The sequence below is a fragment of the Tachyglossus aculeatus genome, chromosome 21 (genome assembly GCF_015852505.1).
Source record: "Tachyglossus aculeatus isolate mTacAcu1 chromosome 21, mTacAcu1.pri, whole genome shotgun sequence".
Lineage (NCBI taxonomy): Eukaryota > Metazoa > Chordata > Mammalia > Monotremata > Tachyglossidae > Tachyglossus > Tachyglossus aculeatus.
In genome coordinates, this window is record NC_052086.1 from 1,934,291 (window position 1) to 1,957,153 (window position 22,863).

The 22,863-nt window shown below is 49.0% G+C and overlaps 1 protein-coding gene across 7 annotated transcripts in view; it reads right to left on the reverse strand.

The window, feature by feature from the left end:
* AIFM3 (apoptosis inducing factor mitochondria associated 3) overlaps positions 1–22,863 on the reverse strand; it is a 63,237-nt gene that overhangs the window by 29,776 nt on the left and 10,598 nt on the right. For all 7 annotated transcript variants that reach the window (XM_038763747.1, XM_038763750.1, XM_038763753.1 and 4 more), the window contains 9 exons: positions 15,742–15,955; positions 13,541–13,650; positions 13,045–13,154; positions 10,319–10,363; positions 9,983–10,079; positions 5,005–5,117; positions 1,677–1,763; positions 1,400–1,491; positions 365–495 (listed from right to left, as the gene is read on the reverse strand). In XM_038763747.1, the coding sequence (XP_038619675.1) occupies positions 365–495; positions 1,400–1,491; positions 1,677–1,763; positions 5,005–5,117; positions 9,983–10,079; positions 10,319–10,363; positions 13,045–13,154; positions 13,541–13,650; positions 15,742–15,955 (999 nt within the window). The remainder of the gene's footprint in view (positions 1–364; positions 496–1,399; positions 1,492–1,676; positions 1,764–5,004; positions 5,118–9,982; positions 10,080–10,318; positions 10,364–13,044; positions 13,155–13,540; positions 13,651–15,741; positions 15,956–22,863) is intronic.

The following is a 22,863-nucleotide window of genomic DNA, read 5'->3' on the forward strand; positions in this document are numbered from 1 at the left end:
CTCCACTGGCTTGTATCCACCCTAGCGCTCGGTACAGTGCCCGGCACGTAAATAATAATAATAATAATGGCATTTATTAAGCGCTTACTGTGCGCAAAGCACGGTTCCGAGCGCTGGGGAGGTTACAGGGTGATCAGGTTGTCCCACATGGGGGGCTCGCGGTCTTCATCCCCATTTTCCAGATGAGGGAACTGAGGCACAGAGAAGTTAGGTGACTTGTCCAAGGTCACACAGCTGATAATAAGCACTTAAGAGATGCCATCATTAACAAGGGTCTCTCGCCGGCCTGGGAGATGGAAGTCCGCCCGAGCGGGGGGCGGCGCAGACAGTCCCGGGGGGAGTCGCGGCGCTGGGAGACCCTCACCCAGGAAGGAAGCCCCCACGACGACGGCATTCCGGCCACTGGCCAGTTTCACGACGCGGTTGGCGTCTTCAGGGGTCTGGATGGTGAAAACGTTCTCCACTTCCTTCCCTTTGCAGCTCAGGGACTTTGGGCTGCGACACACAAACACACACAAACACACAAACATAATAATAATTGTGGGAATTGTCATAATTACTAGAGAAACGGAAGCGGCGTGGCTCAGTGGGAAGAGCCCGGGCTTTGGAGTCAGAGGTCATGGGTTCAAATCCTTGCTCTGCCACATCTCTGCTGTGTGACCTTGGGCAAGTCACTTCACTTCTCTGGGCCTCAGTTCTCTCACCTGGAAAATGGGGATGAAGGCTGTGAGCCCCCCTGTGGGACAACCCGATCACCTTGTAACCTCCCCAGCGCTTAGAACAGTGCTTCAGTAAGCGCTAAATAAATGCCATTATTATGGAGAAGCAGCGTGGCTCAGTGGAAAGAGCCCGGGCTTAGGAGCCAGAGGTCATGGGTTCTAATCCCGGCTCTGCCACATGTCTGCTGTGTGAACTTGGGCGAGTCACTTAACTTCTCTGAGCCTCAGTTACCTCATCTGTAAAAAGGGGATTAAGACTGTGAGCCCCCCGTGGGACAACCTGATCACCTTGTATCCCCCCAGTACTTAGAACAGTGCTTTGCACATAGTAAGCACTTAACAAATGCCATCATTATTATTATTACTAGTAATAATAAAACATAATATAGAAACTGTGGTATTCGTTGAGCGTTTTCTATGAGCCAACTCAGTGCAACACACTCGTAGTGTTCCATGCACTGTGCTAAGCGCTGGGGTCACAACAAGAAGCTCTTCTAGGCGGTGAGCCCGCTGTCGGGTAGGGACCGTCTCTCTATGTCGCCAACTTGGACTTCCCAAGCGCTTCGTACAGTGCTCTGCACACGGTAAGCGCTCAATAAATACGACTGAATGAATGGAGGGCCTCCGCCCCCGCCGGGCCTCGGTTTACCTTGGGGACCCGGGATGGCGGCAGAGCTTACGTGTTTCCGGTCGCGATCAACAGCTTGTTGTACTCCATCTTGAAGCCATCCTTCAGCACGACTTTCTTGTTCTTGACTTCCACGGACACAACCTGGGATGGTGCCGATGAGCGCGGAGCTCCCCTACCCCCTCCTCGCCCTCTATACTGGACGCCGCGGCGGGATGCCAAGTCAGGCCCCCGAGGATGCCATGACAGGGAACCTGGGGAAACTGAGTCAGGCACCCAGGGACGTCAAGTCAGGCAGACTGGGGCTGAGGAAAACGCCTCCGTCTCACCTGAGTCTCCGTGAGCACCTCGATGTTGTACGTCCGGAAGAATTCTTTGGGGCGCAAGGCGATCTGCTCTGCCTGGGAATCCAGGGACTGTGGGAGAGGAGGGGGTTTGGGTCATCCCTCCCCCTTTAAATAATAATAATAATGATGGCAGTTATTAAGCGCTTACTATGTGCAAAGCACTGTTCTAAGCGCTGGATTTAAATCCTAGTCCTGAATCCGCCGATCTCCCCACCTTCAAATCCTTACTGAAAGCCCATCTCCTCCAAGAGGCCTTCCCCCTCTCAGCCCTCATTTCCTCTTCTCCCGCTCGCTTCTGCATTGCCCCGGCGCTTAGTACACTGCCTGGCACATAGCGTTTAACAAATGCCACAATCATTATTATTATTGTATTTATAATAATAATAATGATAGCATTTATTAAGCGCTTACTATGTGCAAAGCACTGTTTTAAGCGCTGGGGGGCTACAAGGTGATCAGGTTGTCCCACGGGGGGCTCACAGTCTTCATCCCCATTTGACAGATGAGGAAACTGAGGCCCAGAGAAGTGAAGTGACTTGCCCAAAGTCACCCAGCTGACAACTTGCGGAGCCGGGATTTGAACCCATGACCTCTGACTCCAAAGCCCGGGCTCTTTCCACAGAGCCACGGCACCCTTTATTCCTCCCAATGTCAGCCCCGCAGTACTTCTATAGAGAAGCAGCGTGGCTCTTCTTAACAAGTACCATAATGAATTCATTAGCTGCCAATTAAGCGCTTACTATGTGCAAAGCACTGTTCTAAGCGCTGGATCTAAATCCTAGTCCTAGTTCTAAATCCGCCGATCTCCCCACCTTCAAATCCTTATTGAAAGCCCATCTCCTCCAAGAGGCCTTCCCCCTCTCAGCCCTCATTTCCCGCTCCCTTCTGCATCACCCCGGCGCTTAGTACACTGCCTGGCTCATAGCGCTTAACAAATACCACAATTATTATTATGATGATTGTATTTGTGTGACCTTGCTGTTTGACCTGCTGTGTGACCTCGGGCAAGTCACTTCACTTCTCTGGCCTCAGTTACCTCCTCTGTAAAATGAGGATTAAGATGGTAAGCCCAGTTGGGGCTCAGTACAAGCGCCGAGCTTAGTACAGTGCCCTGCACACAGTAGGCATTCAGTAATAATAATAATTATGGTATTTGTTAGGCACTTACTATGTGCCAGGTACTGTACTAAGCGCTGGGGTAGATACAAAACAAATCGGGCTGGACACAGTCCCTGTCCCAGGTGGGGCTCACAGTCTCCCCATTTTCCAGGTGCGGGAACTGAGGCCAGAGAAGTCAAATGACTTGCCCAGGGTCACACAGCAGACAAGTGTCCCAGCTCTGCCACTTGTGTGTTGTGTGACCTTGGGCAAGTCACTTCACTTCCCTGGGCCTCAGTTACCGCATCTGTAAAATGGGGACTAAGACTGTGAGCACCCCAGGGGACAACCTGACTATGTTCTATCTACCCTAGCACTTGGCACATAGTAAGGGCTTAACAAATACCATAATTATTTCCTTCTAGACCGTGAGCCCACTGTTGCGTAGGGACCGTCTCTATATGTTGCCAACTTGGACTTCCCAAGCGCTTAGTCCAGTGCTCTGCACACAGTAAGCGCTCAATAAACACGATTGATTGATTCCCTGGTCCTCAGTTACCGCATCTGTAAAATGGGGACTAAGACCGTGAGCCCCCCAGGGGACAACCTGACTATCTTCTATCTACCCTAGCACTTGGCACATAGAAAGTGCTTAACAAATACCATCATTTTTTCCTTCTAGACCGTGAGCCCACTGTTGGGTAGGGACCGTCTCTATATGTCGCCAACTTGGACTTCCCAAGCGCTTAGTCCAGTGCTCTGCACACAGTAAGCGCTCAATAAACACGATTGATTGATTCCCTGGGCCTCAGTTACCGCATCTGTAAAATGGGGACTAAGCCTGCGAGCCCCCCAGGGGACAACCTGACTATCTTCTATCTACCCTAGCACTTGGCACATAGTAAGGGCTTAACAAATACCATAATTTTTTCTTCTAGACCGTGAGCCCACTGCTGGGTAGGGACCGTCTCTATATGTTGCCAACTTGGACTTCCCAAGCGCTTAGTCCAGTGCTCTGCACACAGTAAGCGCTCAATAAACACGATTGATTGATTCCCTGGGCCTCAGTTACAGCATCTGTAAAATGGGGACGAAGACTGCAAGCCCCCCAGGGGACAACCTATCTTCTATCTACCCTAGCACTTGGCACATAGTAAGTGCTTAACAAATACTATAATTTTTTCCTTCTAGACCGTGAGCCCACTGTTGGGTAGGGAACATCTCTACGTGTTGCCAACTTGGACTTCCCAAGCGCTTAGTCCAGTGCTCTGCACACAGTAAGCACTCAATAAATACGATTGATGATGATGATGACAACCTATCTTCTATCTACCCTAGCACTTGGCACATAGTAAGTGCTTAACAAATACCATCATTTTTTCCTTCTAGACCGTGAGCCCACTGTTGGGTAGGGACCGTCTCTATATGTCGCCAACTTGGACTTCCCAAGCGCTTAGTCCAGTGCTCTGCACACAGTAAGCGCTCAATAAATACGATTGATTGATTCCCTGGGCCTCGGTTACCGCGTCTGTAAAATGGGGACTAAGCCTGCGAGCCCCCCAGGGGACAACCTGACTATCTTCTATCTACCCTAGCACTTGGCACATAGTAAGTGCTTAACAAATACCATCATTTTTCCCTTCTAGACCGTGAGCCCACTGTTGGGTAGGGACCGTCTCTATATGTTGCCAACACTTGGACTTCCCAAGCGCTTAGTCCAGTGCTCTGCGCACAGTAAGCGCTCAATAAATACGATTGATTGATTCCCTGGGCCTCGGTTACCGCGTCTGTAAAATGGGGACTAAGCCTGCGAGCCCCCCAGGGGACAACCTGACTATCTTCTATCTACCCTAGCACTTGGCACATAGTAAGGGCTTAACAAATACCATAATTTTTTCCTTCTAGACTGTGAGCCCACTGTTGGGTAGGGACCGTCTCTATATGTCGCCAACTTGGACTTCCCAAGCGCTTAGTCCAGTGCTCTGCACACAGTAAGCGCTCAATAAATACGATTGATTGATTGATTGACCTTCTAACGCCCAGAGCTGTGCTCTATGCACAGCACCATGTTGTTTCCCCTACCACCACTGATTGATTTATTGATTGATTGATTGGCCCCCACTCCCCAGGGGTTGGGAAGCAGTCTTGCCCTCTGCTTCGGGGGCACTGGGGGTGGCAGCCGGGGGTGGGCACGGCGGGCGAGGGGGCCGACCTTGCTGAGCTTGGGTCTGTCGTAGGGCAGGTGTCTGTCCATGGTGCACATGACGATGCGGTCGGAGAAGCCCTCCTGTCTCAGCGTCTCGGCGCACACCAGGCCGGCCACCCCTGCCCGGGGGAAATAATAATAATAATAATAATAATAAATAATAGGCATTTGTTAAGCGCTTACTATGCGCAAAGCACTGTTCTAAGTGCTGGGGAAAATAATAATAATAATTGGCATTTGCTAAGCGCTTACTATGTGCAAAGCACTCTTCTAAGCGTTGGGGAGGATCAGGTTGTCCCACGTGGGGCTCCCAGTCTTCATCCCCATTTTACAGACGAGGGAACTGAGGCCCGGAGAAGTGAAGTGACTCGCCCAAGATCACACAGCAGACTTGTGGGAAAGGCGGCTGACCGCCGGGCACTTCCCGGGGGGCAACGTCCAGCGAACCTCGGGCGGACCCCGAAGGAGGAGGCCCGGCAGCCCCCACCTTCAGCACCGGGGAGGGGGGCAAAGTCACACACACTCACACAGTACAGCCCCAATGTAAGTGACATCCTCCTCCCATCTGAGGCCTCACCTCTCAGAGGTGGGGTGTCCCCCCCCCTTCACTGCCGCCCTAAATTTTAAATATATTAAATATATAATATATATTATATTATATACAATATATTGTATATTAAATATATAATATATTTAATATATGATATATTTTTATATATGTAAATATATATGTAAATATGTGTGTATTATATATATGTATATATAATATATTATATGTAATATAATATATTACATAATAGATATAATATATTGTGTATATTAAATGTATATTTAATATATTTATATTGAGAAGCAGCGTGACTCAGTGGAAAGAGCCTGGGCTTTGGAGTCAGAGGTCAGGGGTTCAAACCCCGGCTCCGCCAATTGTCAGCTGGGTGACTTTGGGCAAGTCACTTCTCTGGGCCTCAGTTCCCTCATCTGTAAAATGAGGATGAAGACTGGGAGCCCCCCGTGGGACAACCTGATCACCTTGTAACCTCCCCAGTGCTTAGAACAGTGCTTTGCACACAGTAAGCGCTTAATAAATGCCATTATTCTTATTATTATTCTCTGCACCTCAGTTACCTCATCTGTAAAATGGGGATTAAGACTGTAAGCCCCATGTGGGACAACCTGATCACCTTGTAACCTCCGCAGCGCTTAGAACAGTGCTTTGCACATAGTAAGCGCTTAATAAATGCCATCATCATCATCATATTTTTAAAAAAAATCGCTCCCACCCATCCCTACCCCTCTCCCTGAACACGGGGCTAGCTCCCTGACCCAAACCCGGAGCCCCCATTCATTCAGTCGTATTTATTGAGCGCTTACTGTGTACAGAGCACTGGACTAAGCGCTTACACTCCTGGTCCCCCACCATCCCACCATCTTTTAGACTGTGAGCCCACTGTTGGGTAGGGACTGTCTCTATATGTTGCCAATTTGTACTTCCCAAGCGCTTAGTACAGTGCTCTGCACATAGTAAGTGCTCAATAAATACGATTGATGATGATGATCCCAACCCCAGGCGGCTTTTGGGAGAATTCCCGGTCCCAATTTGGCCAGGATTCGGCCGGATTGGGCCCGTCTTCCCTCTTCCCAAACACTCCGGTTCAGAGCTTGTGCAGGACTGAGGGAAGAAGTGACATCTGCGGTCACCGTCACTGTTTATTGTCATGTTGTTACTTTCCCAAGCACTTAGTACAGTGCTCTTCACACAGTTAGCGCTCAATAAATGCGATTGAATGACTGAACAAACTCTGCTAGCTGCTCTCGGCGTGCACTCAAACCCTCACTCAGTCACATATATCGCCACAAACGTCAGTAACATACACTGTCTCATCATCAATCGTATTTATTGAGCGCTTACTATGTGCAGAGCACTGTACTAAGCACTTGGGAAGTACAAATTGGCAACATGTAGAGACAGTCCCTACCCAACAGTGGGCTCACAGTCTAAAAGTCTCACACACAATCTCACTCAAACACATGGCCCCAGTCACGTACAGAGTCTCACACACACACACAAACACAAAGGATCACGGTCACATACATCGTCTTGCACAAACTATCCCATATACACGCAGTCCCAGTCTCTGTGCCTCAGTGACCTCATCTGTAAATTGGGGATGAAGACTGTGAGCCCCACGTGGGACAACCTGACGGTCTTGTATCCTCCCCAGCGCTTAGAACAGTGCTTTGCACATAGGAAGCACTTAATAAATGCCATCATCATTATTATTATTAGAAGCAGCACGGTGTAATGAATAGCCCGAGCCTGGGAGCCAAGAGGTCGTGGGTTCTAATCCCGGCTCCACCGCTTGTCTGCTGTGTGACCTCCGCATATAATAATGATAATAATGATGGCATTTATTAAGCGCTTACTATGTGCAAAGCACTGTTCTAAGCACTGGGGAGGTTACAAGGTAATCAGGTTGTCCCACGGGGGGCTCACAATCCCCATTGTACAGATGAGGTAACTGAGGCACAGAGAAGTGAAGTAACTTGCCCAAAGTCACCCAGCTGACAATTGGCAGAGCCGGGATTTGAACCCATGACCTCGGACTCCAAAGCCCGGGCTCTTTCCACAGAGCCACGCTGCTTCTCCTGAGCCACACATCCGCCAAGCTAGCTCTCTTCCTCCCTTTAAAGCCCTACTGAGAGCTCACCTCCTCCAGGAGGCCTTCCCACACTGAGCCTCCTCCTTCCTCTCCTCCCCTTCCCCCCTGCCCTACCTCCTTCCCCTCCCCACAGCACCTGTATATATGTTTGGACAGATTTATTACTCTATTTATTTTACTTGTACATATTTACTATTCTATTTATTTTATTTTGTTAATACGTTTTGTTTTGTTCTAGGTCTCCCCCTTCTAGACTGTGAGCCCGCTGTTGGGGAGGGACCGTCTCTATATGTTGCCAACTTGGACTTCCCAAGCGCTTAGTCCAGTGCTCTGCACACAGTAAGCGCTCAATAAATGCAATTGAATGAATGAATGACTGTCTCTATATCTTGCCAACTTCTACTTCCCAAGAGCCTAGTACAGTGCTCTGCACACAGTAAGCGCTCAATAAATACGATTGAATGAATGAATGACCTTGGGCAACCCACTTCACTTCTCCGGGCCTCAGTTCCCTCATCTGTAAAATGGGGAAAGGGACTGTGGTCAACCTGGTTTGCTTGTATTCCGCCCCCTCCGCCTCCCACGCCCAGCACTTAGCAATCATCATCATCATCATCATCATCATCAATCGTATTTATTGAGCGCTTACTATGTGCAGAGCACTGTACTAAGCGCTAAATTGGCAACATATAGAGACAGTCCCTACCCAACAGTGGGCTCACAGTCTAAAAGGGGGAGACAGAGAACAAAACCAAACATACTAACAAAATAAAATAAATACAATAGATATGTGCAAGTAAAATAATAACGGCATTTATTAAGCGCTTACTATGTGCAAAGCACCGTTCTAAGCGCTGGGGAGCTTACGAGGCGATCAGGTTGTCCCACGGGGGGCTCACCGTCTTCATCCCCGTTTTACAGATGAGGTCACTGAGGCCCAGAGAAGTGACGTGACTTTCATTCAATCGTATTTATTGAGCGCTTACTGTGTGCAGAGCACTGTACTACCAGCTGACAATTGGCAGAGCCGGGATTTGAACCCATGACCTCTGACTCCAAAGCCCGCGATCTCTCCACTGAGCCCCGCTGCTTCTCTACCCGTCCCCACAGTACAGCGCCTGGCACACAGTAAGCCCTTAACAAATACCACAATCATTACCCCGACTCAACACGAACCGTCCATCACACATTCGCACACAGCCCCGGTCATTTTTAACCATCCCACGTACAAAAGCTCTATCGGACACTTATTAGTCGCCCTGCCACTCACGCACTGACACACCCCGATGTCCATATATTATACACGCTTGCATGCACTTGCAGTCCCTTCTAGACTGTGAGCCCACTGTTGGGTAGGGAATGTCTCTATATGTTGCCAATTTGTACTTACCAAGCGCTTAGTACAGTGCTCTGCACATAATAAGCGCTCAACAAATACGATTGATGATGATGATGACTGTCTCTATATGTTCATTCATTCATTCATTCAATCGTATTTATTGAGCGCTTACTGTGTGCACAGCACTGTACTAAGCGCTTGGGAAGTACAATAATGATAATAATGATGGCCTTTATTAAGCGCTTACTATGTGCAGAGCACTGTTCTAAGCGCTGGGGGGATACAAAGTGATCAAGTTGTCCCACGTGGGTCTCACAGTCTTAATCCCCATTTTACAGATGAGGGAACTGAGGCGCAGAGAAGTTAAGTGACTTGCCCGAGGTCACACAGCAGACATGCGGTGGAGTCGGGATTCGAACCCATGACCCCTGACTCCAAAGCCCGGGCTCTTTCCACTGAGCCACGCTGCTTCTCTACAAGTTGGCAACATATAGAGACGGTCCCTACCCGACAGCGGGCTCACAGTCTAGAAGGGGGAGATAATAAGGGCATTTATTCCGTTTCCTGCGGGCAGGAATTGGGCCTGCCGACTCCAGAGCCCGGGCTTGGGAGTCCGAGGTCATGGGTTCAAATCCCGGCTCCACCTCTTGTCACCTGTTTGACTTTGGGCAAGTCACTTAACTCCTCTGGGCCTCCGTTCCCTCATCTGTAAAATGGGGATTAAGATCGTGAGCCCCACGTGGGACAACCTGATCACCCTGTATCCTCCCCAGCGCTTAGAACAGTGCTTTGCACCTAGTAACTGCTTATGTTGCCATCTTGTACTTCCCAAGTGCTTAGTCCAGTGCTCGGCACACAGTAAGTGCTCAATAAATACGATTGATTGATTGATTGATTGATGCATGCACACACAATGGCCATCCTCCGGACCCCCACCCGGCCTGCCCGCACAAACCCATTTTACCGCGCCCGCCGGCCAGGCTACCTGCCCCGATGATGAGAACATTGGTGCTGCCCATGTGGTAGTTGCTGAGGGAGATGCATTTGGCCATGACCTTGCTCCTCCTCTGGGTCTGCAGAGCCTGAAGGGTCAAACAGGGGTCACGGGTGCCCGTCCCTGTGCTAGACGCCCCATCGCCACCGGGGCAGGACCTCCGAAGGGGCTGAGAGGGGGGCATCACCACCAGGACGAGCCCCATCAGCAGCCGTGATCCCCCCTTTCATCCCAGGGACCAAATCCAAGCACCCCCGATTGCCCCTCGTGAGAAACTGAGTCACGGGCTCAGGCCCCCCATGCCCACCCTGCCCAATCGCCCCTCACCTGCTTGCTGGCTTGAATGTACACTTTCTCCTTCTCGATTTTCACCTGCAGGCCCCGGGACAAAAACCCACCCCAGGAAACGGTCAGGCCGTGGCGGCGGCCTTGCCCCCGTCCCCCTCACCGAAGGACGCCCCGGCTCCCACCCGCTCCCGAGAGTGGAAGGGGGGGACATTCAGCCGGTCCACTCCCCGTTTAGGTAAAAACAAATGATCATCATCATCATCAATCGTATTTATTGAGCGCTTACTGTGTGCAGAGCACCGGACTGAGCGCTTGGGAAGTCCAAGTTGGCAACATATAGAGACGGTCCCTACCCAGCAGTGGGCTCACAGTCTAAAAGGGGGAATAGTAATAATATTACTAATAGTAATAGCAATAAATAGTAATTATTTATAGTAATAGTAATAAATGCTATCATTAGTAAAGCCAGAGGGGGAAGCTAGGAGAAGTTTCCCCGTGGAAGATCCATCCCTAGCTCTGGATGACCCTGCCATGTTCTCCCACTTCCCTCCTGGGCCGCAATGGAATAATAATAATAATGACGGCATTTGCTGTGAGCCCACTGTTGGGTAGGGACCGTCTCTCTATGTTGCCAAACTGTACTTCCCCAGCGCTTAGTCCAGTGCTCTGCACACAGTAAGCACTCAATAAATACGATTGAATGAATGAATGAATTTGCTAAGCGCTTACTATGTGCAAAGCGCTGTTCTAAGTGCAGGGGAGGTTACAAGGTGATCAGGCTGTCCCACGGGGGGCTCACAGTCCCCATCCCCCCCGCCTTACCTCCTTCCCCTCCCCACAGCACCTGTATATATGTTTGAACGTATTTATTACTCTATTTTATTTGTACACATTCATTCTATTCATTTTATTTTAACACGTTTTGTTTTGTCCTCTGTCTCCCCCTTCTAGACTGTGAGCCCACTGTTGGGTAGGGACTGTCTCTATATGTTGCCAATTTGTACTTCCCAAGTGCTTAGTACAGTGCTCTGCACATAGTAAGCGCTCAATAAATACGATTGATGATGATGATGATGATTTGTACATATTTATTCTATTTATTTTATTTTGTTAACCCGTTTTGTTTTGTCCTCTGTCTCCCCCTTCTAGACCGTGAGCCCACTGTTGGGTAGGGACCGTCTCCATCTGTTGCCAACTTGCTTTATTTGTACATATTTATTCTATTTATTTTATTTTGTTAATATGTTCTGTTTTGTTCTCTGCCTCCCCCTTCTAGACCGAGCCCACTGTTGGGTAGGGACCGTCTCTACCTGTTGCCGACTTGTACTTCCCAAGCGCTCTGCACACAGTAAGCGCTCAATAAATACGATTGAATGAATGAATGAATCCCCATTTTACAGTCGAGGTAACTGAAGCACAGAGAAGGGAAGCGACTTGCCTAAAGTCACGCAGCTGACACTTGGCGGAGCCGGGATTTGAACCCATGACCTCTGACTCCAAAGCCCGGGCTCTTTCTACTGAGCTGCTTTTGGAGCTCACTGACTTTTGGAGGCAGAGAACATCTCCAGGGCAGGAGGAAGGAGGAAAGTGGGGAGGCACAGGGAGGTAAGAGGAGGAGAGGGAAAAGAGGGAGGGAGAAGGAGCAGCCCGAGCCTGGGAGTTGGAAGGAACTGGGTTCTAATCCTGATTCCATCCCTCGTCCGCTGTGTGAACTTGGGGGAGTCACTTCATTTCTCTATACCTCGGTTTCCTCGTCTGTCAAATGGAAATTAAGACCGCGAGTCCCATGGGGCGCACGGGCCGTGTTCAACAGGATTCACTCGTATCCACCCCAGAGCTTAGTACAGTGCACTGCGCACAGTAAGCGCTCAATAAATACGATTGGATGAACGAACGAATGGCACAGAGTAAGGACTTGACAAATAGCAGCGTGGCTTAGTGGTAAGAGCATGGGCTTGGGAGTTCTAATTCCGCCTCTGCCACCTGTCTGCTGTGTGACCTTGGGCAAGCCGCCTAACTTCTCTGAGCCTCAGTTCCCTCATCCAGAAAATGGGGATGAAGACTGTGAGCCCCACGGGGGACACCTTGATGACCTTTTATCTGCCCCAGTGCTCAGAACAGTGCTCGGCACATAGTAAGCGCTTAACAAATACCATCGTTATTATAAAGCTATTATATTATATTATATTATATTATATATTATTATATTATATTATATATTATTATATTATATTATATTATATTAAAGTTATTATAAGCGCTTAGTACAGTGCTCTGCACATAGTAAGCGCTCAATAAATACGATTGATGATAAATACCGTAAAAAAACCCAGTGAAGTGGGGAGGAATAGAGGGAGGAAGGAATGTAGGTGAGCATGGGAGCAGAGAAAGAATGGGGGAGCTGGGAGGAAATGGAGGACCTCACTCAAGGATCCTGATGGAGTGTTTCTCTGAGGGGGGCATGCCCTTTCTTTAATGATGGCATTTATTAAGCGCTTACTATGTGCAAAGCACTGTTCTGAGCACTGGATTGTGCCCCCACCCCCCTGACACCAGGGGCAAAATGAGACTGTGAGCTCATCTCTAGACTGTAAGCTTGCTGTGGGCAGGGAATGTATCTGCTTATTGTTGCCTTGTACCCTCCAAGCGCTTAATACAGTGCTCTGCACACCGCAAGCGCTCAATAAATGCGACTGAATTGAACTGAAGTGGACCTCCCCGGGGATGATGCTGCGAGCCCCCGCCCGCCCTCGGCCCCGGGCTACCTGGAACTTGGGGAGCCCGTCCAGGCCGGGGAAGTCCTCGATGTCTCCGGTGGCGATGTTGAAGCAGGCCCCGTGCCATGGGCACCGCACCCGGCCGCGGGACAGCACCCCTGAGGATGGGCACACCACCATGGGACCCCTTCCCCTAACCACCCGGTCCCCTCACTGTCGGCCCACCCCAGGGCCAGCACCCCTGTAGATGGGCAGACCGATGATCCTTCCCCCCTGGCCCAGATAACCCAGATAATGCCAGCCCAGAGCAGCCCCTGGGCAGTGGGCATCAATGGCAGGGCTGGAAAAGGGGGTAGGACAGGGGTTAGGCCCAAGGGAGATTTGAGAGAGAGAGAAGTGGACTATCCTTCCCCAGGATTTGGACATGGGGTCCCCCATCCCCTGCCCCCAATTCTGCAGCCTCGCCAGGATGGTTGAGGGGAGAGAGAGGTGACTGCAAGGGGAGGTGGGCAGAGGAACCCGTGGAGCCCCCCACTCCCCGCACCTTTCACAAGCGGAGCTCCGTAGTGCGGGCACTTGTGGCCCAGCGCGTGGAACTCGCCGCCGTCCTTGATCAGCAGGGCCTTCCCGCAGCCCAGTTCCACTTCACGCATCCTGCGGGGAGACTCGCATTCTGCTCGGGCCCGCCATCATCATCATCAATCGTATTTGTTGAGCGCTTACTATGTGCAGAGCACTGGACTAAGCGCTTGGGAAGTCCAAATTGGCAACATATAGAGACAGTCCCTACCCAACAGTGGGCTCACAGTCCCCCATCCGCCTCTGCGTGGGGGCAGGCTTGGGGGACTGGCACGGACACCCCCTTCACCCCGGAGATCACCTCTCAACGCTCGCCGGTATTTTTTTTTAATGGCCTTTATTAAGCACTTACTACGTGCCAGGCGCTTCTCTAAGCGCTGGGGTAGATCCAGTGAAGTGGGTTGGACACAGTCCCTCTCCCTTGTGGAGCTCACAGTCTTCGTCCCCATTTTACAGATGAGGAGAAGTGACTGTGAGCCCCTTCTAGACTGTGAGCCCGCTGTTGGGTAGGGACCGTCTCTATATGTTGCCAACTTGTACTTCCCAAGCGCTTAGTACAGTGCTCTGCACACAGTAAGCGCTCAAGAAATACGATTGATTGATTGAAGTGACTTGTCCAAGGTCCCACAGCAGACAAGTGTCATGGGTTCAGATCCCGCCTCGGCCACTTGTCAGCTGTGTGACTTTGGGCAAGTCACTTCTCTGTGCCTCAGTTCCCTCATCTGTAAAATGGGGATGAAGACTGTAAGCCCCACCGTGGGACAATCTGATCACCTTGTAACCTCCCCAGAGCTTAGAACAGTGCTTTGCACATAGTAAGCACTTAATGCCATTATTATTACTATTATTATTATTACTGTTATCATTATTATTATTATTATTATTAAGTGGCAGAGCCGAGATTAGAACCTAGGTCCTTCTACTTCCAGGTTGTGCTCTATCCACTAAGGCACGCTGCTTTCTATCCACCATTCAGAGATTTCCTGAACCACACTGGTGAGTTTTTTTCCTGTTGTTTCCACCACTTTTTCTAGCAGCAGCGGCAGTAACAGCATTTATTGATATCTATCTACTCTTCTGGGTGCACAGAGCCGTCCTGGGCGTCCACCATGTGCAAAGCGCTATCCTGGATATCTACGGTGAACAAGGCACTATAGTGAGCGCTCTCTGTGCTCAGACTAGAAATACCCGTTCTATGGTTGACAATTTACGTCTGTTCTTTCGATCAACAAATGGTATTTCTTGAGCACCTACTATGTGCCCTCCCTCTGCCCATCCGCCAAGCTAGCTCTCTTCCTCCCTTCAAGGCCCTACTGAGAGCTCACCTCCTCCAGGAGGCCTTCCCAGACTGAGCCCCCTCCTTCCTCTCCCCCTCGTCCCCCTCTCCATCCCCTTACCTTACCTCCTTCCCTTCCCCACAGCACCTGTATATATATATATATATATATACGTTTGTACATATTTATTACTCTATTTATTTTACTTGTACATATCTATTCTATTCATTTTATTTTGTTAGTATGTTTGGCTTTGTTCTCTGTCTCCCTCTTTTAGCCTGTGAACCCACTGTTGGGTAGGGACTGTCCCTATATGTTGCCAACTTGGACTTCCCAAGCGCTTAGTCCAGTGCTCTGCACACAGTAAGCGCTCAATAAATACGATTGATGATTGATTGATTGTGCCGAGCACTGCACTAAGTGCTTAAACTCTCAATTTGGAGAGCAGGAACTGTACGTTTTACTGCCACCGAGCGTCGACAGGCTCAGCGCTTTACATGGAAAATTTCGCCCAGTACAGCGTCCAGTAGAGTCCTCTGTCTTGTTCTCTGTCTCCCCCTTTTAGACTGCGAGCCCACTGTTGGGTAGGGACCGTCTCTCTATGTTGCCAACTTGGACTTCCCAAGCGCTTAGTACAGTGCTCTGCACACAGTAAGCGCTCAATGATGATGATGATGATGATGAGTCCTTGGGACTCCCGCCTCCTCCAGTCTGACTTCCAGGGAGGCGTCTGTGAGCTCCAACTTCCAGAGTTCTGGCCGGACTCTTGCTTCACCGCCCCTTCCTCCTCCCCACTGCCAGGTTGGGTGGGCAAGGGGTCCCCTCTCCCCTTCCCACCCCATCCTGTGTCCCACCCCAAGGTCCCGGAACCGGGAGAATTCAAACCTACTGCCCATTCTCCAGGTCCTTGACGTGACAGACGGCCGCCTCGACCACATCCTGGGGTCCCGGATAGGGGTGGAGACCCCCGGGCCGCTCCTCCGGGTGGTACTGGCGGGCTGCCCCGTTCACTTTGTACGCCAGCGGGCTGGCGGTGCCGTTGGGCGACGGGTCTTCCTTGGTTCGCTCCTTCTCTGGAAGCACCACTTCGATCTTCACCTCCACTGCGTCAAGGAGAGGAGCCGGGTCAGCCGGCCCATAGCCCTCCCTCAGGCCCTCTTGGGATGCCCCTCCTCCAGGAAGGCCTCCCTGATTAACGGCCACCCTTCGCATAAGCATACACCCGCAGACATGCCCACGTAGATATGCACACACAAAACATGCAGATATACAGACTTGGGTATATCTGTGCATATATACCACACATGTCCACACCCATCCACATATATGTATGCACACATGAGCATATACACACAAATGTGTAACTACCCACATACATATAAACACACAATCGTATTTATTGAGCGCTTACTATGTGCAGAGCACTGTACTAAGCGCTTGGGAAGTACAAGTTGGCAACATATAGAGACGGTCCCTACCCAACAGTGGGCTCACAGTCTAAAAGGGGGAGACAGAGAACAAAACCAAACATACTAACAAAATAAAATAAATAGAATAGATATGGACAAGTAAAATAAATAAATAAATAGAGTAATAAATATGTACAAACATATATACATATATACAGGTGCTGTGGGGAAGGGAAGGAGGTAAGATGGGGGGATGGAGAGGGGGACGAGGGGGAGAGGAAGGAAGGGGCTTGATCTGGGAAGGCTTCCTGGAGGAGGTGAGCATATATGCATGTATTTGTGTTCATGCTCCATTTATTCAGTTTTTCCCTCCCCTTGTTCCTATGACTTGTATCCGCATTTTTTCTCCTGTTCCCATTGGAAGAAAAAAAATTACGCCTGCTTGACTTCCTCATTAGACTGTGAGCTCCTTGTGGGCAGGGACTGTATCCTCCACTGCTACTGTACTCTTCCAACCCCTAGTACAGTGCTCTATACCTAGTGAGTGCCAAACCACGAGTGATGCCAAACCATTTCATTCAATCGTATTTATTGAGCGCTTACTGTGTGCAGAGCACTGTGCCAAGCGCTTGGGAAGTCCAAGTTGGCAACGTCTAGAGACGGTCCCTACCCGACAGCGGGCTCACAGGCTAGAAGGGGGAGACAGACAACAAAACAAAACGTATTAACAAAATAAAACAAATAGAATAAATATGTACAAGTAAAATAGAGTAATAAATATGTAAAAACATGAGGTGGCCCCTTGACCAGTAGACGGCTGTACGGTCTCCGTGCTGCTGCTGCTTTTATGGTTGGTGTATCTTATTTTAAACGTTAACTGTGGTGCTTTTTATGCACTTACTATGTGCCAAGCACTGTCCTAAGTGCCGGGGTAGATACCAGATAATCAGGGGCCACGGTCATTTCACTCAACCATTTCACTCAACCTGCCAGAAGCCGAGCCCCGAGGATGCCAGAGAAACAGTGTGACCTAGTGGGTAGAGCCCGGGACTGGGAGCCAGAGGGCCTGGGTTCTAATCCTGGCTGTGCCAATTGCTTACTGGGTGACTACATCAGCCTCCTTTCTGACCTCCCAGCCTCCCGCCTCTCCGCACACCAGTCCATACTTCAGTCCGCTGCCCGGATCATCGTTCAGGACACGTCAACCCCCTCCGCAAAAATCTCCAGTGTCCGTATCAAACAAAAACTGTTCACCATTGGCTTTGAAGCAGTCCATCACCTCGCCCCCTCCTACTTCATCGCGCTTCTCTCTTTCTACAACCCAGCCCTCACACTCCGCTCCTCTGGTGTTTGTATATATGTTTGTATATATGTTCGTACATATTTATTACTCTATTTATTTGTTTACTTTATTTGTACATATGTATTCTATTTATTTTATTTTGTTAGTATGTTTAGTTTTGTTCTCTGTCTCCCCCTTTTAGACCGTGAGCCCACTGTTGGGTAGGGACTGTCTCTATATGTTGCCAATTTGTACTTCCCAAGCGCTTAGTACAGTGCTCTGCACATAGTAAGCGCTCAATAAATGATTGATGATGATGATGATGGTGCTAACCTTCTCACTGGGCCCGTCTCACCGCCGCCGACCCATGGCTCACGTCCCACCTCTGGCCTGGAACACCCTCCGTTCCTCAAATCCACCAAACAATGACTCTTCCCACCTTCGAAGCCTTACCGAAGGCCCATCTCCTCCAAGAAGCCTTCCCAAACTAAGCCCCACTTTTCCTCATCTCCCACTCCCTTCTGCGTCACCCTGACTTGCTCCCTTGGCTCTTCCCCCATCTCCCTGCCCCACAGTTCTTAGGTATATCTGTCATTTTAAAATTGTATTTATATTGACGTCTGTTTATTTGTATTAATGTCTGTCTCCCCCACTCCATTCATTCATTCAATCGCATTTATTGAGCACTTACTGTGTGTAGTAAGTGCTTGGGAAGTACAAACAGGCAGCAGAGACAGTCCCTACCCAACAACGGGTTCACAGTCTTTCAGCACTTACAACAGAGCTTCGCACATAGTAAGTGCTTAATAAATGCCATTATTATTATAGACTGTGAGCTCGTTGTGGGCAGGGAATGTCCCTCTTTATTGCTGTAATAATAATGATGGCAACAATAATAATAATAAGTTTCAGGACAGCGCCCCAGCTCTTAGTACAATGTGTGACACCTAATAAGTGCTTAACAAATATCAAAATTACTATGGCTTAATGGAGAGAGCCCAGGCCTCGGTGTCAGAGAACGTGGGTTCTAATCTAGTCTGCCGTATGACCTTGGATAAGTCACTTTATTTCTTTGTGCTTGTTACCTCATCTGTAAAATGGGCATTAAGATTGTAAGCCCCATGTGGGACAGGGACGGTGTCCAACGTCATTACCTTGTATCTACCTCAGCACTTAAAAAAGTAGTCGAAACACAGTAAACACTTAACAAATTTCATTATTATTATTATTATTATTATTAATGGCAATAGTAATTATAATCTTCAGACAATGCTCCAGCTCCTAGTATAGTGCTTGGCATCATCATCATCATCATCAATCGTATTTATTGAGCGCTTACTATGTGCAGAGCACTATACGAAGCGCTGGGGTAGTACAAATTGGCAACATCTAGAGACAGTCCCTACCCAACAGTGGGCTCACAGTCTAAAAGGGGGAGACAGAGAACAAAACCAAACATACTAACAAAACAAAATAAATAGAATAGATATGTACAAGCAAAATAAATAAATAAATAAATAGAGTAATAAAAATGCACAAACATATATACATATATACAAGTGCTGTGGGGAAGGGAAGGAGGTGAGATGGGGGGAGGGAGAGGGAGATGGGGGAGGGAGAGGGCACATAGTATGTATTTAATAAATAGCAAAATTATCACAATAATAATAATAACGTCTCAGACAGTACTGCACCCCAGCTGAAATCTGGGAGTCACCGTCAGAGGAGAGACCAGCATGGTGCGCGGACGACAAGAAAGGACCGGCTGTTTTTGAGCACAAGTTTGGTGAGCAGCAAGAGACAGGGGGGATGAAGAGAAAGCAGTGCCCGGCCCCGCAAACATTAAGCATGAGAGAAGCACTAGAGAAGCAGAGTGGCTCAGTGGAAAGAGCCCGGGCTTTGGAGTCAGAGGTCATGGGTTCAAATCCTGACTCTGCCACTTGTCAGCTGTGTGATTTTGGGCAATCAATCAATCAATCAATCAGTTGTATTTATTGAGCGCTTACTGTGTGCAGAGCCCTGTACTAAGCGCTTGGGAAGTACAAGTTGGCAACATGTAGAGACAGTCCCTACCCAACAGTGGGCTCACAGTCTAAAAGGGGGAGACAGAGAGCAAAACCAAACATACTAATAAAATAAATAGAATAGATATGTACAAGTAAAATGAATAAATAGAGTAATAAATATGTACAAACATATATACTTATATACAGGTGCTGTGAAGAAGAAAAGGAGGTAAGATGGGGGGATGGAGAGGGGGACGAGGGGGAGAGGAAGGAAGGGGCTCAGTCAGGGAAGGCCTCCTGGAGGAGGTGAGCTCTCAGTAGGGCCGAGTAGGGCAAGTCACTTCACTTCTCTGGGCCTCAGTTCCCTCATCTGTACAATGGGGATTAAGACTGTGAGCCCCCCCGTGGGACAACCTCAACACCTTGTAACCTCCCCAGCGCTTAGAACAGTGCTTTGCACATAGTAAGTGCTTAATAAATGCCATTGTTATTATTATTATTATTACAAGTAAAATAAAGTAATAAACCTGTACAAACTTAGAACAGTGCTTTGCACATAGTAAGTGCTTAATAAATGCCATTATTATTATGATGATGATTACAAGTAAAATAGAATAGTAAACCTGTACACACTTAGAACAGTGCTTTGCACGTAGTAAGTGCTTAATAAATGCTATCATTATTATTATTATTATGACCACACAACAAAGGATGGCCTTTTTGGTTGCCCAGCGTGGCCAGGACTGTGGGCCCCATATCTGTCTTTTCAGCCACACACGCTCTCACAAGTGACCTTCCCTCTCAAGGGTGTCGTGTCGTCTTCAAATTTGGACCGCTCTTAAGGGGCTCAAGAAAAGCTATCTTGGACTTAAAGACAGTCCACTCTGCAAGTGGCAGAGCCGGGATTAGAACCCAGGTCCTCTGCTCTAGGGGACACACAGGTTCTGAGACCCTCAGCCGGATCCCTCCTAAGTTCCCAGGCACCAGAGCTAGGAATGCTGAGTCCTGATCTTCCCGGATCGGCTCCAGATCCGGGAGGGATCAGCCTGGAATCGGGAGAACGGCTCTTGGGGTTGACCAGTTGACCTTGAAAATTCCTGGCCAGCTTAGTGCCTTCCCACCGAGGGCCAGGCAGGCCTCCAGGCCTGCGCCCTGCTTGGCCGCCGGGTCTGGGAGATGACCGGACCCTGTCAGAGAGGCCCCTCCTCAGTCCGGACACCCCTCGACCCGACAGCTGCCCTGGGAGCTGACATAACTCAACTTCTCTGTGCCTCATCATCATCATCATCATCATCATCAATCGTATTTATTGAGCGCTTACTGTGTGCAGAGCACTGTACTAAGCGCTTGGGAAGTACAAGTTGGTAACATATAGAGACAGTCCCTACCCAGCAGTGGGCTCACAGTCTAAAACGGGGAGACAGAGAACAAAACCAAACATACTAACAAAATAAAATAAATAGAATAGATCTGTACAAGTAAAATAAATAAATAAATAAATAAATAAATTTATTTAAATTTTCCCCTCGTGTATAAAATAAGAATTAATAATAATTGTGGTAGTTGTTAAGTGTCTACTCTGTGCCAGGCACTGTACTAAGCACTGGGAAAGATACAAGGTAATTGGGTTGGACACAGTCCCAGGACCCTGTGGGGTTCACAATCTTAATCCCCATTTCGCAGATGAGGTAACGGAGGCCCAGAGAAGCAAAGTGACTTGCCCAAGGACCCACAGCAGACAAGTAGCAGAGCTGGGATTAGAACCCAGGCCTTTCTGAATCCCAGGCCCAGGCTCTAGACACTAAACTGCTTTTCAGTTTTCAGGGGAAATGGTACTATTTCCATTTGGTACTATTTCCAATGGTACCTGTATATATGTATATATGTTTGTACATATTTATTACTCTATTTATTTATTTTACCTGTACATATCTATTCTATTTATTTTATTTTGTTAGTATGTTTGGTTTTGTTCTCTGTCTCCCCCTTTTAGACTGCGAGCCCAATGTTGGGTAGGAACTGTCTCTGTATGTTGCCAACTTGTACTTCCCAAGCACTTAGTACAGTGCTCTGCACACAGTAAGCGCTCAATAAATACGATTGATTGATTGATTACTATTGAAGAGAGCCTGGATTTCGCCTGCTCTGGGGGGCCGAGGAGGAGACCGGCCATGGAGGGTGGGGAGAGCGAGGGTCCTGGAAGAGGTGGGAGGGAGGGTGAGGGGGGCAGACAGGTGGGACGGTGTGGGGGTAACTCCTCACCCCTCCCAACCTCCTGTCTCTCCCCACTTCAGTCTGCTGCCCGGATTATCTTTCTTCAGAAACGTTCTGGGCATGTCACTCCCCTCCTCAAAAATCTCTAGTGGTTGCCTATCCAGCTCCGTATCAAGCAAAAACTCCTCACTATTGGCTTCAAAGCTGTCCATCCCCTCGCCCCCTCCTACCTCACCTCCCTTCTCTCCTTCTCCAGCCCAGCCCGCATCCTCCGCTCCTCTGTCGCTAACCTCCTCACTGGGCCTCACTCTCGCCTGTCCCACCGTGTGAGCCCACTGTTGGGTAGGGATCGTCTCTAGATGTTGCCAGCTTGTACTTCCCAAGCGCTTAGTACAGTGCTCTGCACACAGTAAGCGCTCAATAAATACGATTGATGATGATGATGATCGACCCCCGGCCCACGTCCTCTCCCTGGCCTGGAATTCCCTCCCTCCTCGAATCTGCCAATCACTCCTCCCCCCTTCAAAGCCCTACTGAAGGCTCACCTCCTCCAAGAGGCTTTCCCAGACTAAGATCCCCTTTTCCTCAGCTCCTCCTCCCCTCTGCGTCGCCCCGACTCTCTCCCTTTATCATCATCATCATCAATCGTATTTATTGAGCGCTTACTATGTGCAGAGCACTGGACTAAGTGCTTGGGAAGTACAAATTGGCAACATATAGAGACAGTCCCTACCCAACAGTGGGCTCACAGTCTAAAACGGGGTAGACAGAGAACAAAACCAAACATACTAACAAAATAAAATAAATAAATAAATAGAGTAATAAATATGTACAAACATATATACATATATACAGGTGCTGTGGGGAAGGGAAGGAGGTAAGATGGGGGGGATGGAGAGGGGGACGAGGGGGAGAGGAAGGAAGGGGCTCAGCCTGGGAAGGCCTCCTGGAGGAGGGGAAGGCCTCTCCCTTTACCCCCCTCCCCACAAAACATGTATGTATATATGTACATATTTATAATTCTATTTATTTAGAAGCAGCGTGGCTCAGTGGAAAGGGCCCGGGCTTGGGAGTCAGAGGCCATGGGTTCAAATGCCGGC